Source organism: Kryptolebias marmoratus, linkage group LG8, assembly GCF_001649575.2.
Source record: "Kryptolebias marmoratus isolate JLee-2015 linkage group LG8, ASM164957v2, whole genome shotgun sequence".
Classification (NCBI taxonomy): domain Eukaryota; kingdom Metazoa; phylum Chordata; class Actinopteri; order Cyprinodontiformes; family Rivulidae; genus Kryptolebias; species Kryptolebias marmoratus.
The window spans coordinates 809,989-828,445 of record NC_051437.1 but is presented as its reverse complement, the minus strand read 5'-3'; the positions used below and the strand labels follow the sequence as shown (position 1 = coordinate 828,445).

The following is an 18,457-nucleotide window of genomic DNA, read 5'->3' as shown; positions in this document are numbered from 1 at the left end:
CTGTCTGAGAGTCTTGTTGGGTTTGAAATGTACTGGGATGTGGTGTTTGGAGAAAATCCTTCTGAGTTTCTCGGATACTCCAGCAACGTAAGGAATGACAATGTTCTTTCCTCTGTTCCTCTCCTTGTTCTGTTCCGTGATGAGTTTCGTGGGTTTCCTAGCTGACTTGACAAAAGCCCAATTGGGATACCCACATGTTTGGAGAGTTTTTTGATGTGCTTCTGTTCCTTTTCCTTCCCTTCTGTCTTCGTGGGGACGTGTTCGGCCCGATGCTGTAGAGTTCTGATGACAGAGAGTTTGTGTTCCAGAGGGTGGTGAACACAAAGAAGAGAAGCAAAATGTCTTCAACTATAGAATAGTCCAGTTGTTTTTGTTTTGAACCTTTTTTGGATTTGCCATGGCCTGGGTGACTGAGAACCTACATCAGCATATTCTCTTCAGTTTATTGTCAAACGAAGGTTTGATAACATGCAGAACAGCCAGATGGCTGGTGCTGGAGTAACCTTGGGGTCTGTACAACAAGATCATCTCACTCTGGTCAAAGTTCTGTTACACAGCAGTGCAGTCTCCTGTAAGACAGAAAGACTTAAAGTTTGTTAAACCATTTAACTAATCTTCTTATTAGATAAGTGCACACTTAATTATCAACCTTCATTTTTCACCTTTCAAAAGATTTCACAACCACAAGAACAGTTTTAATTTCTGCACAAATTGTGTATTATAAGCCCTATAAGAATGTGTAAAATCAGAAAATCCACAACAACTGGTTAGATGTCCAAGAGTGTAAAAGCTTGGAGTGTAAAGAACTTATCCAGAATTGTAATTTCTGTGTAATAGATAAATGTAAAATTGTCATTTCTGTATTGCTCCAGAAATGACAGCTTTTAAAAAAAAAATCTAGTTCAATCTTCTCCCAGAAGTCTAACCATTAGAGAATTCACTTAGAATTAGGAGAAAACTACCTGTTGTGGCGGGTGTAGATGGTGTAAATTAAGGAGACGGTGGCTAAACTCACAAACTTTATTACATGTACAGTGTCATCACACCAAAAGCCATTGCAGAACTTTGCTCATTCCCCTCTCCAGTTCTCCCATCTCTTTTGCCCTATGATGTCACAGCAGGGCCATCTTGTGACAACAATTGTTAACAGCAACTTATATGTTCAATGTGTAGACCAGTGTGTCCAATCCAGGACCAGGATTGGATGCATATTCCTCTCTAAAAACTATCCTGCATGTTTTAGTTGTTTCTTTGCTTTGACACACCTGATTTGAATGACTGAGTGATTTACAGGCTTCTGCAGAACGTGCAGACCTGCTGAAAAGCAGGGAAACATCGAAAATATGCAGGATAGTGGCTATCCGGGACCAGGATTGGACACCACTGCTGTACACACATCCCAATCTCACAACACTGACTAAAGCAAATATCTACATGTTTCATCGAATAAAATGTGGATTTATTGAGATTATCTGTCATTTTTACAATGATACACTTTCAAATTCACACATTTTTTACAGTCCAGCTGTAAAAAGAAACAAAGGGTTTTGTGTCAGTCTGGGGACATTAGAGAAGAATATGGGTTCTGTGAAGAATAAGCTAAGACATTAGGGCTGCAGAATGTATCACAAATTAATTATCATTGCACTATCATTGATTGAAATATCAATATAATAAAGAAATTCAATAAGTAATAGGTTATTATATTTTACATAACAATCATTAATGTTCTGCATAGTAAGAAGGGATTTGGTCAGTTCAACAGACTTCCTGGTCTTGACGTACACATCTGGTTTTGATGATGGTGATGACAGAAGAGAAAGTGAGGAGTGAGGAAATGTGGGTTTATCACAACTGATACTGTCTTTGCAATATTAAACAATAATATCGCACATCACAAGTTTTTCTAATATCATGCAGCCCTTTAAGACAACTTCTAGATGTCCAGTGGAAAACCAAACACACCTACGGATTACTTCCACTAACCCCCCGGGTTCTTGTCTTTGTGAATCTTAAGTCGAAGGGTATGTCTCTATGTCAGCATGATGACATTGATTAGCCCATAAGGACCAGAAGACTCCATTAGCACTGTGGGACTTGGAGCAATAGCACCCAATGATGTATCAGAGTGAGTCTCCTTCCCTGAGGTTTTTGTTTCACTACTGGAGGCGTAGCTACTTCCAGGAGATGATCGGCGTGCAGGTGCTACAGGAGGATGAGAGGTCCTGTGTTGGAGCAGCAGAGCCTCAGTCAGGTCAGCTGAGGTGTGAATCTCAGCAGCAGTAACAGGAAGTTTAATATGAGAGAGTGCTGACAGGCTGCTGAGTTGATGGCTGCACACAAACAAGAATTGTACAATTCTTATAACTACCTCAGGTGTTACGAATTCAAACACATCATATCAGTTCTTCACTTCTGTTATTATCATTAATATTATAATTAATGCAACTATTTTCATTTTTTCAGAACACCATTCTTTTTGTACATTTGGGCTTGAAATTGAGTTCCATCTGTGTTAAATTGGAGTACTGGGTGGAAGGTTTTTACTTTCAATGTTCACAAGCCCAAATCCAAAAAATTGGAATGTTATGTAAAATGTAAAATAAAACAAAATGCAACAATTTGTAAACCTCATAAACCCGTATGTTATTCACAATGGAACATAGTGAACACATCAAATGTTTAAACAGCAATTGCACCTTTTTTAAAAGTAATCTTGAATTTAGTGGCAAAGCCTTCCAAAAACTCCAGCCGATGCTCTCCTCAGTTCTTCAACTTTTACAGACTGTTGGTAACCAAGGAGATGCTTCCCAGTGAGAAACATGGCCCTGACCCAACTTCTGTGAGATGTGTTGCTGCCATCAAATTCAAAATTCATCTTTTGTTTTCCTTAAAATGACACCATATTTGATTTAAATATTTAATATCTTTATTGTGTTCCATAGTGAATAAGATACAGGTTTAGGAAATTTGAAAAATTTGAAAATCATAAAATGTGCAAAAAACAAAAGTTGTCTTCCATAAAGCTGAAAGTTTTGATATATAAATGGCTAAAATAACAAAGTTTGCAGATGTAGTGAGAAATAAAAAGAGGAAAACAAATGTGTGAATGCTGACTTAACATTTACAGCATTATAATTCTAGGGAGTCACTAAGTCTACTTGACTCAGTTTGACATTACCCTACCTTTAAAATGTTCCTTTCCTTTCTTCAGTCTAGGGTTCTCTGCGACACAAAATATAAACATTCATTATGTGCACTCTACACAACTTCTGATGAAAACAAATAAACACACACTCAAAACTAACCAAACACTATGAGGCGAGTGTGTGTGTCTGTGGAGCCCAGAGGGTTTTGAGCTGTGCATCGGAACAAAGAACCGTTGAGCTCAGCAGGAACCCTCACCAGAACCAACTCTCTCCCTTCATGCTTCTGTCTGCCATCCAGTAAAAACCCACCAACCTTCGTCCAGGTGAACATGGGCTCAGGGAAAATCTCCATCTGTACACACAATCACATAATTTGTAACCATCTAACACCCAACACTATACTGTCCAGACATACACACTGCATCTGTATGGACTTCATCGCATCAGCATTTTTATATTTGGAATTTAAACAGATGTTTACATACATGAAAAGCCACAATAATATTCTGTTAATAATATTATCAATTATTAATAATATTATTGAATACTATTAATAATGTTTTCTTCTTACTGTTTGACATTAAATCAGATTAAAGGGGCAAATGAAGACCTCCATGGCCTTCAGAAGTGAGTGGAGGGAGAATTGTTTGCATGTGAGTTCAGCTTGCATAAACAGAGCAACTTTAAAGCTTGGAACTGCTCATTTTTCAGCTCCTCATATGAGAAGCTGAACAGCTGTGCTATGGGGATTCTCCACCAACACTGTGAAGTACCACTTTTTAATCATGAAAACACTCATATTCAGTCTACTTTGCAAATATTATTATATCAGAACATTAAAATAAATGTATATAATGGTGTACAGTTTAAATCAGATGTTTACATACACAATATAAACCCTTTTCTTCCTCACTGTTTTACAGTAAATCAGACTAAACCTTACCTGTTTTAGGTCAGTTAGTATGCTGGAAATTATTTTTAATTGACCCAAATAATGAGAGAAGTCTTATTACTTTTTTCAAGGTCATATGTTTACATACATACATTGCCTACAAAAAGTATTCAACCTCTTGGACTTTTTATGCTTTTATTGCTGTTATAAATCAGTCATGGTCAATATAAATTGGCATTTTTGGAACAAAAAACAACTCATCTTTAACAACAAAATGAAAAATGATTTCTACAAAATAATGCCAAAAAAAAAAAATGTAATGTGAAATAAGTGATCAGTCACATCAACATTTAGTCCAGGCACCTTTGGCTGCAACCACAGGACTGGGTCTGTGTGGATAAGTCTTAGGGTACATTCACACCTGCCCTGTTTAGTCCGCTTTAACTGAACTCTAGTTAATTTGCCTAGAAAGTCTTGTTCGTTTGGGGAGGTGTGAATGCGCAATCGAACTCTGATGCAGACCAAAAATGCAAACTCTGATCTGCCTAAAAACCTAGGTCTGGGTTCGGTTGAAGTGTACTCTGGCAGGGTTCGGATGCATATGTGAAAGCAAGTGGACCGGAGACCGCTCCAAAAGCAGGAAGCACTGGGCCTTCTGGGTAATGAATGCAAAGCGCACCAGCTGAAAATAGAACAAATGTTGCAATTTCAGTCTCAGGTGTGAATGCAGCCTTAATCAGTCTTGTACATCTAGACATTGGAATTTTGCTTCATTCTATTTTACAAAACTGCCCAAACTCTGTCAGATTGTGTGGGGATCGGACATGAAAACAAAATCTCTTTTAAATTTAGGTCTGGGCTTTCACTTGGTCAATCCAGAACATTCACTTTGTTATCTTTAAATCATTTCTGTATAGTTTTTGCAGAGTGCTTCGGGTCGTTGTCTTCCTGAAAAATAAATCTTCTCTCAAGGTGTAGTTCTTTTCAAAAAGCATCAGATTTTCCTCAATGATTTCCTTATATTTTGCTGCATTCATTTTACCCTCCATCTTTAGAAGACTTTCAGGGTCAAAAAACACTTGTCTATGGAGTCCTCCACATGCTGTTTGGCAAACTGTAGTTGAGATTTTCTTCAACATTCTTTCTCTTTGCCACTCACCACTCTCCCATGAAGCTCAAACTGGTGAAGATCCCGGGCAACAGTTGAGTTATGTACAGCCTCTCCCATCTCAGCTGCTGAAGCTTGTAGCTCCTTCAGAGAGCTCACAGGTGTCTTGGTCGTCTCCCTCACTGTTCTCCTTCTTCATGGTCACTCAGTTTGTGAGGACAGCCTGCTCTTGGGAGATTTATACTTGGCTCATATTCCTTCTAGCTTCTGGTGATGGGTTTAACAGAACTCCTGGGGATTTTTTTAGCCTTGAAAATCATTTTGTATCATCCCCTGACTTGTACTTTTCAATAATCTTTCCTCAGAGTTGAATTAGGACAGCCCCTTTAAAGGGGGTGAATATTTATGAAATCACCTATTTTACATTATATATATATATATATTTTATTGGGATTACTTTGTCATTGAAAATGCTTTTTTTAATGTTATCAAAATGGTTAATTTATATTGACCATAACTGATTTATTATAGCAATAAAGAAGAAAAACTTCCAAGTGGATGAATAACTGTCATAGAAACTGTAACTTCTGACTTCCTCATAACTGATTTTATTTTATATAAATATACATAACAACAAAATAAAGCAGCTTCCCCTGTTTACTGATTGAATGAAGTTGAACTGAAGCCTTAAATCTCTCAGGGACAAAGACCTTATTATCTGAAGACATGTCGTGTGGTCTGATGAAACTAAAATGAACTGTTTGGCCATAATGACCATCGTTACATTTGAAGGAAAAAGAGGGAAGCTTGCAAGCCTGAGGACACCATCCTGACTGTGAAGTACGGAGATGGCAGCATCATGTATTGCTGTATTGGTGTATTGCTGCGGGAGAGATTGGTGCACTTTACAAAATATATGGCCTCATGAGGAAAAAACGTTATGTGGAAATACTGAAGCAACTTTTCAAAACATCAGCCAGGAAGTTGAAGCTTGGGCACAAATAGATCTTAAAATGAACAATGACCCGAAGCGTGCTGCCAGTTTAATTACAAAGTGGTTTGAGGACAACAAAGTTAATGTTTGGAGTGACCACCACAAAGCTACTGATCTCAATCCCATAGAAACTTTGTGTTCAGAGCTGAAAAGATGTGTGAGCAAACCTGACTCAGTTACATCAATTCTGTCAGGAGGAATGGGACAAAATTCAAGCAAACTACTGGGAGAAGCTTGTAGAAGGAAACCCAAAACATTTGCCCAAAGTCCAACAGTTTAAAGGCAATGCTACCAAATACTAAGAAAATGTTTGTAAACTTGTGACTTTGTAGAAATTAATAAAAATTCTCCAAAAAATCCTGTCACAAAACTGGAAAGGTTTAATCTGAATTTATGTCAGACAGTGAGAAAACATGGTATGTGTTTTTACACAGTGTAAACATCTATGTGTGCATCTACTTACATGTCTGTTAGCAAAATATTTCATGAACCAATGATCAAACAATCTCTCAAGAACCACCACATTTGATGAAAATGCAGAAAATAATCATTGGCTGTGTATCTAAAAGTGATTAACTTTTACAGTCACCCCGATTTTAAATGGCTGCCACAGCAAAGGGGCCTTAGCAAACACAAAAGTAGCTATATGTCAGTGAATTTTACAGATACTGTATTTTGAATTTTGGTGTGGTAGTAGCTGAAGTCATTCTCAACACAAACTCTCAGCCCAAATAAATCATGCAAGAAATAACAAAATTACATGAAACTGCAAGTTATGTTATGTGTACTATTCCTGTAATTAACCCTTCTACTTTACTTGAACAGTTACCAGGTGTAGATTTACACATGCTGCAACATGTCCGGATCCCGTCCTCTGCATGTTCACTGCAACTGTAGGGAGCTGAAATGTATTATATCTGCAGCAAAATGGGATGTGAAATGGAATGGATTTATTTGAATATAATAGCAATTAATTGATTGTATTTAACTGGAACTTGTTTTTAATTTTGTTTTGTTTTGTTGTTTGTTTGTTTGTTTTTTCTTATTTACTGGACCAAAGTGGACAGAATTGTAAAAAGCAGTTTCATGTGTTGATACATCATGTAAAATTTAAAACGATGCTATGTTTATAACTGAATTGAATTGAAATTAAACAGCTAACAAGTAACCTATTTTGCTTAAGAGGTTTAAGAAGCACAGGTTGCACTGGATAATGTGACAATTCCAAAGTCAGTCTAAACAAAAATATAATCTGAAAACTGGCTGGAAGAAAAAAAAAGCTCAATTCAAAAACTTGCTTTACACTTAAAAATTGGTCAGAATATTTTGTTTTTAATCTCTCCATGATGAGTTACAACGTCTCTGTTGGTTGGAGAACATTTCCTAACTTTACCCAGATTTTTGGGTCTAAATGAACTCACTGCAGAAGGTCCCAGCTGGAAGCCCTGGACAGTTATCCGCACTGTGTCTCCTACTTTGGCCTTACTGGGTTTCATGGACACCTTGGGTCCCCTGGGAGCAGCTGGGAGAAAAGAAAAACACCTCACTGGACTACTGGAAAACAAATCTCAAACATTTAGATTAGGTCTGAACTGCTAGAAAAGTAAATATTACCAAAACATGGTTATTCACAGGATATTACATGCAAAACATGTTATATATTAACTATCTTTTCATTTGACTGCAGCAGTTACTGTGAGGTTCATGTCCAAACTATGCTGGATGTTCAAGACTTTCCTCTTTATTTCATCCTGTGTTCAGTTGTTGAATAAATTAACTCGTAACCTCCTCTTCTCTTTTAACTAAATGTGATTATTTATTGGCTGTAACAATAATTCTTGACAATAAATCCTATACCTTTGGAAAAGCTGTTTATTTCTCCTTAAATTATATCGCATTTCTAAGGAAAGGTGTTGTTGTGGGTTGAGCAGCAGCATTCTTTTGTGGGTTGTGTCCATGAAAACTTCTCTGCGAGTGCCAAACATCTTATTCTGCTATTGCCTCTTGTTTGGCGTTGTTTATTTGATTCAATGATTAAAGTCTGAAAACATAAGATATGTTGGCAATCTAACAATTTATTCATTTAACACACAGTTGCCTCAGTGGCATGTGGAAGAACCATACACAGTCTCAACAGCCTGGCACCTCCTCCTCCTGGTGCTCACCAGCTTGGTCACACACTGCTGTGGGATAACATCCCATTCTTTAATCAGAATTTGTCACAAGTCAGACAATATAGTTATGTCAGTCACTCTGAAAAGACCAGCATGCTCAAACTGATCCCACAGGTGTTCAGTGTGGTTGAGGCCATGACTTTAGGCAGGCCATTCTATCATCTCCAATTCTAGAGGTACTCTCTGAAAAAACCCACTCTGTGGAGGTGAGCATTGTTATCTTGGAGGATAGAGTCTGGTCCCAGACTGTGACGATAGGGATTGCAACTGGTTGCAGATCTTCATCTCAATATCTTTCTGCACTGAGATTGCTTCCAATGATGACAATCTTTATTTTTCCAAGGAAAAAGGAGATGTTGCCCCACACCATTACACTGCCTCCACCAAAAGCTGCTCCCCTATTGCTGCAGCAATCAGCATAGCGTTCCTCCACATGTACAGGTTCCAGTGCATATGTTGCAGACACTAGCACAAATTGACCTGACAGTGAAGGGCAGTCATGGCAGGCCTCCTGGGAGTTCTGTGTGACTGGAGAATAGAAAATGTGGCATGCTTGGAACAGACACCAATTGACCTCTGTAACAGGGTCCATGCTCACAGGTGCTGACAATCACTTGCTAATCAAGCATCCACAGACACCAGTGAGGATGGAAATCCTCAAGCTGAAGAAGTAGGCCTGTAAAGCTTGGTTGTCCCAGACAACCTAGTTGGTTTAGTTTGTGCAAGGAAGAGCTGAGCCAAATGAGAAAAATAATAATGAATGAAATGGGTTACATCTTGGAAAAAGTTTTCTCGCTTGAATCAGGCGGAATGGTCCTGGAATTTGGCTATTTGGATTCGCCATTGAGAAGTATCAGCAAGACTTTTAAGACAGAAAAAAACACAATGTCTGCCTTAAGCAAAACATTTACTGTTTGTTTGTGAATTTGGCTCCCCTAGGCTGACCTTGGTCAGCTATCTTGAAATTTCTCCTCAGAACTATGTAAACAAGATGCTCTGCTCCCTCTGCCTAAGGACATCTGTGGATCTGCTCTGGGCTGGTTGATAAACATTCCATCATATTATCAAAGACAATGGCCTCTGTGACATGATTCATGGACTTATCTGCAAACACACACACACACACACACACACACACTCATACAACATGCACCACATCGTCTTCCACCGCCTCTACACACACATACGCACACTTTCCGCTGTTTCTGAGTCATCTCTCTCACTCCAACACCTTAGGTTCATGATTGATGTTTTTACTAATGTATTTTTATATCTGATTATGATTTCATTTAGATTATTTTAGCTACTATTTTGACTGCCTCAGCTCATGCTTAGATATGTCTGGTTTCGTGATTTTATTTAGATGATCCTATATTTCATTTAGATTATACATGATTGATGTGTTTTTTTTTTTATTTTTGTGTGTTTCATTATGTACCTGCTGTATTGGATTCTGTTTTTGTTTCCGTTGTTAAGCGCTTTGGATCGCCTTGTTGCTGAAAAGTGCTATATAAATAAATTTCACTTCACTTCACTACAAGGAGCAGAGGTCAGAAAGTATGGGGGAATTATCCTGTCATAAGTCGAGAGCACACATATTCGATTTGCAAGCAGGATTTCATCTCTTGCTTTCAAAACTTTTAACGCTTGCACTCAAAACGTCTGCTCTCTTTCAAATATTTTCTTGTTTGTGTTCGCGCTCAGATGTCCTCCTCACACGCAAAACTCTCTCTCTCACGGATCCGATCTGTGCTTGCGGATTTTTTCTGGACTCTCGTGGAGCTGAGCACCGTCGCCTAGCAACCGTTCCAGCCAATAGAATGACAGTGTTCCTCTGGGCGGGGGGAGACTCCTCTGGGGTGCGTTTGTTTCCTTCTAGTGAGTGTGTCTGTGTGGCTACAATAGAGCTTTGGAACCGACGTCATTGCGCAGTGAAGTTGTGGGGCGCTTACTTCTCGCGCAGTTGGTTGGCGCCATCTCTGAAGGCAACAGACCAAAATAAAGAGTATTCCGTTGTTACCGCTGTATTCTCCTGCTTAATACTGAAAAGCAGCTCAAAACAAAGGGGACTATATTGCAACAAACTTCTCCCAGATGCCTAAAGACAGTACACAGAAAAGAAAGCTAAAATTGGAAAATTCAGAATTCAAAACTCAGTCAAGCTAAATGACAGAGTAAACACAAAATGTTACTTGTATTAAAATTTATTTATTGAATTTGCAGTAAAAATAAATGCATGTTTTTAACTCATTTAGCACATATTAAGTCTTTTCATCATATTCTAGTGTTTTTCAACCATGGTCCTCATGCCACACTGCCCTGCAGGTTTTAGATGTTTCCCTGCTTGAGCACTCATGTAATCATCTGAATCAGGAATGTTAAAGCAGGGAACATTGCCTACATGCTGGGCAGTGTGTCCTGAAGACCAGGGTGGGAAAACACTTGTTGAGATAACCTGTGATCATGCCGTTGCTGTACTCCAACTTTTTACAGAAAACACTAATAATGGGATGTCTTCTTCATTCGTGAAACTTTACTGCTTCTTACTGGAGCTGTGCTGTTCAGAGTAGTGGGAACTTAATCAGAAGCTATATAAGCCCCCATCCCTTTACTAATTTGGAATGCACAAGTTGCTACTATCACTGTATTATTGGGAACAAGGCTGAGGTCCTGCATGGGAGCATCTGGAGGTGTAGGTATAAAATATCAGGGATGAAGCAGATGGCAAAATACAAAAGCTCCATTTGGGCTTGCATGGGACACCTCAGACTCACTGCAATTTTTATTTTAAAGCTGAGATGAGAATCTGATGCTAATAGACTTTTTCTTACATATTTTAAAGTACATGAAATACCAAATAAAGAGATGTAGAACTTCAAACTTAAAGTTATCCTCATATTTCAGCATCCACCCTGATGGTCCACAGAGTGGTGGACCCAAACACAAAGCAGAACTGTAGCATCCTACATCTGGTACCCACTGTTCCACAAACTATGAATCTAAATGTTTTAATATGAAAGTAAGTAGTTGGACATAACTCTGATCATTAGTTGAAAACAGTACGATACTTGGTACATATAGTATCTGCATCTCCAGGCATTAAAGGTATACATACTCCACCTTGGCCATGGTGCTTTGAGGCCAATTAGCAAGAACAGTCAACGAGGGCTTAAAATGTAGGAATTTTCACTGCCAGAAAAGTTTTTTTTTTTTTAATATAAAGAGCTCCAAACCGTGTCTACATTATATAAAAAAATCAAAGACTTTATTCAAAATGTTTGATTTATTTAGAATATTTGCTTTCATATTTTTCTTGATCAAAAAGGACCTGATAATAGTTAAAGTTTACAGGCAAAGGATGTGTAGCAGCCTGGTAGACTGGGACACTGGTGAAAAGCTCCAACCTTCTTTCTGCAAAACACAAGCACAGAAATATCTGAATGTCAGCAATATAGACACAGAAAATGTTGAGACAGATGATGTGATCTTCATTTATAAACTCATCTAAAGCTAAAGCATTAATGAAACCCCAATTAGTAAAATTAGCTGAGAAAGTAGATCAGCTCCAGTTACAAAAAAATGTAATGAATCTGTATGCAGCTTTACAAATACATTTGTTTTTCAAAAACAGCAGACATTACCAGAAATGGAAAAGCTGCTGGATCCAACAAAGGGCTAGAACAGGAACTGAAGCCTGGAGGTGAGGCTAAAGGAGAACTAATGGACAGACACCAGGTCCTGTATTTTCTCCATATCTCAAAAACAAAGGGGGAAATGTACATCAATAAGTTAATAATTATGCAACAATTTCATTAAACAAAATCCCAGCATTTATTCCCACCTTAAAATAAATATTATACATCCTAAAATAATCAAAATGTTGGAAGCACCTAGAATTTACCTCAAAAAATATATAAACAGATAATAAATACATCTGACAAGCTGCTTACCAATGTGACACTAATTAGCCAATCAGTTACCATTATTTAAAGCACAGCTCAGCACATTTAACAATAACTTACATGAATAATACGCAATTCAGTTTGAGTTAGCTTTATTTTAAAATAAGGAGGTCTCCCTGTATCTGTAAAATATCTGGTTGGAGGCTAAACTGTCCTACTGACTGATACATTTTCTACAATAAGTTTTGACTGAAATAGAAATGACCACACAGAAGACTGGGAATCAGCTGCTGTTGTCTTTTAGACAATCAGATGTCAAAAATAACATTTGAATTGCTTTATAAAACATTTATTTGTATGAAGACAAAATGTTCATATGCAGCTTTAATCAGTTGGTTTGATCTGGGATAGAAAAAACTAAGCAGCCTAGAAACGGACCACAGCTTCACTGAAACTTAGCTTTGAGTCAGTTTGTAGCTCCTGATGTGACAAGATCAGATTATAAACCAGCAACAGCTGCAATCACCCAACAGAAACCTGAACACAGATTCTCTTCTTTCATTAATACTCAGCAGCAGTTCAATCACAAAGCTACACTGATGCTAACAAGCTACACTGATGCTAACAAGCCGTATTGTTTATGCTAATAGCTTTATATCATTTTACAGTCAACTACTGAACACACTCTGCTGCTAAATAAACACTTCTGAAAACAGGATTTTGGCATAGATTTATCTTGATTGTAGACAACAGCTAAACTCACCTTAAGGAGGGCTTGAATCAGTCATGCTATAGCTAATTAGCATCAGCTGGGCAGCAGCACCCCGACTCTGCAAGGATAAGCAGTTTAGACGATGAAGGGATGGATGGAATATAACTTATTGACTTATAACTGCTTTTGCATTTAACCCCAATTACTGCAAAAAAAAAACACAAGAAAGGGAGGTGAATTAACTGAGAAAACTCAGTTCTGCTGTCACAAAGCTGCTGCTATCTTGTGATTACATTCTACAATTAGCTACAGGCTAATGCTGCGTTCCAGTAGTCCTGGGAAGTGGTAATTTCCCTCTTCCCATTGGTCGCTTTCAACTGGAACGCCCCCTCCAGTGGTAATATTCCAATCGTAAAGTGGGAAAAAAGAAACTGGCGGCTGCACGCAACTTTAGGAAGTACAGTCCCTAACGTTTTACCATTTATAAAAGTTCTTAATGTTGTTACAAATATTTAACCACATGCACAACTTGGGCGTCAAATTGTGCATGCTCAACCAAAAAAACAAACTGTTTAGTGGCATGGCATTCGGTGTATAGCTCAGTTTTACTCGTTGTTTATATCAGTGTTGTAATGGCCGGCGGCAGCAACATTGTAAACAAAGCATGCGTCCATCTTGTTTTCCCTGTGAGATAATGGGAACGTGGTTTCATATTGTTGTTTGGGAAATTGCGTCACTACTACTTCCTAGTTACGGGTTTACCACATAAATGGAATGCAGCATAACCCCCTAACACTTTACGCGGAGCAGAAACTGGAAGTAATGTTTCTCTGCTTCACCTGTGCTGGTGTAAGAGCTTCGTGATGATAAATGAATAAACTCATATAAACTAAGGCAAAATTAAACAGTTGTGTGAAATAAACAGAAGTTACTAGCCATGAAAACTGTACTTACTTTAGAGTTTTGTTGGTGCCAATTCATTTTGCGGGATAACTTGGATAGAACTACCGCTTCCAATCAGTGTGCTGGGTATGCAGCCGCAACAGCACACCCACTAGAAGGAAACAAACGCACCCCAGAGGAGTCTCCCCCCGCCCAGAGGAACACTGTCATTCTATTGGCTGGAACGATTGCTAGGCGACGGTGCTCAGCTCCGCGAGAGAGCAGAAAAAATCCGCAAGCGCAGATCGGATCCGTGAGAGAGAGAGAAGTTTTGCGTGCGAGGACATCTGAGCGCAAACATAAACATTTGAGAGAGAAAAGAGAATATTTGAAAGAGAGCAGACGTTTTGAGTGCAAGCGTTAAAAGTTTTGAAAACAAGAGATGAAATCCTGCTTGCAAATCGAATATGTGCGCTCTTGACTTATGACAGGATAATTCCCCCATAAGAAAGGTGCAGGACTTCAAGGACGTAGGGTCGACTGTCCAGGAAAATCGGAAGCATGGTAAAGATGTGAAGAAGAGAGTCCAAGCAGGATGGAGTGGATGGAGAAAAGTTTCAGGAGTTATTTGAGATAGAAGTGTGGCAGCAAAGGTCAAAGGAAAGGTTTACAGACAGTGGTGAGAGCAGCTGTGTTGTATGGTTTGGAGACAGTGGGACTGACAAAAAGACAGGAGACAGAACAGGAAGTGGCAGAGCTGAAGATGTTGATGTTCTCCTTGGGAGGGACAAGGATGGGTAAGATTACGAATGAGGTCATCAGAGGTACAGCACAGGTTGAACGACTGGGAGATAAAGTTAGAGGACAGACTGAGATGGTTTGGACGTGTAGAGGACGGACTGTGGGTATATTGGTAGAAGGATGTTAGAGATGCAGCTACCAGGTAAAAGTCAAAGAGGAGATGTATGAATGCAGTTAGAGAGGACATGGAGGTAGTTGGAGTGAGGACAGAGGACACAGAAGACAGAGTGAGATGGAGGAGGATGACTCGCTGTGGTGACCCCTGAAGAGGGAATGGCCAAAAGAGGAAGAAGAAGTTTACTATATTCCATTGTAAATAAAATATGGGGTTATGGGACTTGCAAATTATTGCCTTCTTTTACACAATGCTCCAACTTTGTTGCAATTGGGGTTGTACTGCCAATGGATTTTAGTGCACGCCAGTTTCACCAGAAAATGTTTGAGGAAAAATATTGGCTCAGAATATTTTTACAATGAGCAATAAAACTGAGCATATTTTTCTCATTTTTTCAATAATCTGGTCTGCTGATAGCCGTTCTATTTGAAAGAAAACTGTTTTTCTCTGTTTTAAACCTCTATAAGTGTCCATACTAATTGATGTCTAATACAGTGCTTCTGTTACATCATAGTTAGGAAATGTTTTGGCATTTTCTTTATCCAAGTTTAGACCTTCCTAGTCAAACATAGTGAACCAAATGTTTTAAGTTAAACATGATCTCCTGACAACTGGACTGCTAAGTCTTAAGCTTTGTTTGTAATAGTTGTGTTTTATTGAAAGCATACAAATTCTGGTCTGCCGGAATCTGTATCTCACCCCCAAAACATCCAGATCCAGAATTTTTAGTTTTGTCTATTCACTGGGTTGAATATTTTTTATAATTCCAAAAATCTAATTTTTTCATAGAATTAATTTTATGGGTTTGAACTGGAGATGCTTGTTTCAAAATGCCTTAGAGAATATTTAATAAGTGCTGTTAAATAACTCACTGAGTGTGACCTCAGCTTGCATGGGCATGGACAGTGCTGGGTGGTTGACCTCACAGCTGAACAGAGCCTCATTGTCCAGCTGGGGGTTGAGGCTCCAGGTCAGCATGGCTCTCACCTCCATAGTGCCATCATCTACCATGTGCTGCTTGTTCTGGAAGTAGTACAGCGGGTCACTGCTTTGAACCCAGCGAGGAAACTCCCGGCTCACCACTGTCTCTGGAATCACCTCTGTGGTTGTTTCGGGTTTTAACTTAAATCCTTCGTTCTGGCCCTCTTGGAAGACATTTGGATCAGTTTTGTCCTGCAAGGACAGGGACTTCTGAAGTTTGGTGTCGTCAACATCTCTCCTGGGAAAAACTTTGGAACTCCACAGTCCTGCTCGGTTTTTACTCCAAGTTTTGTCTAGACCAAAGGCCTTGCTTTGGTATCTCGCTGAGGAGGAAAATTGGGCTGTTGGCAGCACATCAATAAGCTCACCATCCCGCTTGAAGTACACCTGAAAGACAGAGGAGGTCTTCTGAGTTTAACCATCACAAATACATTTGTTTGTAACCATTTCAAACCATGTTCTCCTGAAGGGTCCACTCTATTAGTTGTTTGGAAAAGTGAAACAAGTTTTTTTTAGAATTGTGCCAGTTCTGAGCATTATCCATGATTTCTTTAGGTGTGACTGATTTTCTAGGCCCAACAGATGAAAATCATCTAGGTGTTTCTACGTAGTTGTCTGTTTCTTTCTAGGCTTCTAGAATTGCACCCCTCAAGGTGGCTGCATGTTGGAGCAGCTCTGTTACATTCATTCTGAGATATTGCTTTTGAAAATTCTAATTCCTTCTTTTTCTCCTTGTAAATCACTTTTTTTGAAAGATTATTTCCTCTGGTATTAGATGCTGTGCAGCTACAAGGATTTTTACTGAAGCCTTTTACTTTTGGACATCTTGTTATGATGCGTAACCATGACAACAAGGTGGCTTTTTTCACAATCAGGAGCAGCTGACTAACATCTTTTACTCTTCAGTGTTGAACATGAAGAACCCTGAAGTCCATTCATGGCCAGAACCAAGCAGAGCGCCCATATATCCACCGGAGGTAAAGCTCCCAGGAAGCAGCTCACCACCAAAGCCACCCTCTGGAGTGCCTTGGACACCAGCCGAGTGAAAAAGCCTCATTTCTACAGGCCCGGTACCGTGGCTCTCAGGGAGATCCACCACTACCATAAATCCACAGAGCTGCTCATCCAGAAGCTGCCCCTCCAGCACCTGGTCCAGGAGATCACCCAGGACTTTAAGACCGACCTGCGCTTCCAGAGCTCAGCCATCATGGCTCCACAGGAGGCCAGCGAGGCTCACCTGGTGGGGCTCTTTGAAGACACCAGGATCGAGGATACATCGGGACAGACCGCTACAAGAGATCCTTCCTGCTTCCAGTAATCAGCATCTATAACAACTCTTTAACAAAACTAGAATTATGAACTACAACAACATTTAATTTCCTTTTGGGATTATTAAAGTATTTTTTAACTGAATTGAATTGAATGTGCATGAGTGCACAATGATATTTTTGGTTATTGTTTATTCATTCGTGGTCATTTCACAAATGTACAGTGTTTGCCACTATACTGACCTAACTGGGTTCATAATGTTTCAGTGCTAAATATACTGTAGGTGGCATTAGTTAAACAAAGAGCTCATGAACCTGCAGTTCAGTTCAAAAGAAAAATACAGACAATTACAATTAAAGGCCTAGCATTCCTTGAAGGAATGTTTTCCACCAGTTGCCTTTAATGCCAGGTTTAAACAAAAAAAATCTGATGTTGAGAAAGGGTGGAGTTATAGATGTTTTGTTCAAACTTTGAAAATAACATTGTGTGGGAGCTCATCCAATACTGCAACATGTATGGAATGAGAGAGTATGGAATGTTATTGACTCTCAACTACAACCACATCAAATTTTAGCTCTATATATCTTAAATTGGCTGAGGTATAGTAATTTTGTGTTGATTACCTGTGTGTGGCTGTCTTGAATTATCTCTGAAAGTTAATCAGTTGTAGACGTACATCTGTGTAGAGTTTGCGTGTTCTCCCCCGTGCATGTGTGTTTTTTGGGGGGGTTAAGTAAATGGATGGACAAATGTGTAAATTGCCACTAGGTGTAAGTGAGAGTGTGAATGGTTGTCTGTCTTTTTTAACCATATGTGGCCCTATGATGGACTTGGAGTTCTAGAGGTTTTGGTCAAACCTTTTAAATAATGTTCTGTGCAATTTCATGCAAAATTATGTGATCTCGCAAGATGTGCAAGTCTTTGCAGTATGTGTTGAGGATGACTTTCAACTATTTCCACACCAAATCTAGCTTATTATCTATAAAATTTATATATAAATCTCTGTGGGTTTAGGTCAATAAGCTGTGGTGGCCATCTTAAACTGGGTTGACTCCAAAAGGTAATGAGTTGTAATTTTACATCAAGTGATTAGATTCTGAGAGCTTAACTAAAATCTGCCCAGTGATTTATAACATATTTTACTAACAGACACACAGTGTGGGTGCTAAAAGGCAATGCCAAAGTTTTAAGCAAAGATGTAGCACTTGGAGTATGTGATGTGAATGACTCTAAGCTACTAACACAACATTATTTAACTACAAAGTTCCTGGAGAAACTTTGACGGGGCCTGCCATGGTGTGCGTCCGTGCTGAACCAAGATGGCTCCAAGAGCTGATCAGTTGCAGACAGGAATCATAAAGTGCTGATCCTTGAGAGGAGAGGATTCCACCTCTGAAGTTTGATCTGTCTACTGTAAACGGTTGCAGAGTTGGAGCTCACGGACTGTTGTGACCTTGACCTTTGACCTTGTAACCTTG

General features: G+C 39.0%; 1 protein-coding gene and 1 long non-coding RNA gene across 2 annotated transcripts in view; both read right to left on the bottom strand.

The window, feature by feature from the left end:
* Positions 1 to 1,313: 1,313 nt before the first annotated feature.
* Positions 1,314 to 18,457, bottom strand: part of LOC108248159 (immunoglobulin superfamily member 21) — an 81,255-nt gene continuing 64,111 nt past the window's right edge. Inside the window, exons 6-10 of the mRNA XM_017436734.3 lie at positions 15,602 to 16,097; positions 7,565 to 7,665; positions 3,309 to 3,501; positions 3,187 to 3,225; positions 1,314 to 2,333 (exon numbers count right to left, since the gene is read on the bottom strand). Coding sequence (XP_017292223.1) covers positions 2,251 to 2,333; positions 3,187 to 3,225; positions 3,309 to 3,501; positions 7,565 to 7,665; positions 15,602 to 16,097 — 912 coding nt within the window. The 3' untranslated portion in view covers positions 1,314 to 2,250. The remainder of the gene's footprint in view (positions 2,334 to 3,186; positions 3,226 to 3,308; positions 3,502 to 7,564; positions 7,666 to 15,601; positions 16,098 to 18,457) is intronic.
* Positions 10,285 to 14,439, bottom strand: LOC112451425. Its single transcript, XR_003040242.2, has 3 exons — positions 12,983 to 14,439; positions 11,959 to 12,072; positions 10,285 to 11,728 (listed from the first exon to the last, which is right to left on the bottom strand). It is a non-coding gene; the product is annotated as an uncharacterized LOC112451425 (long non-coding RNA).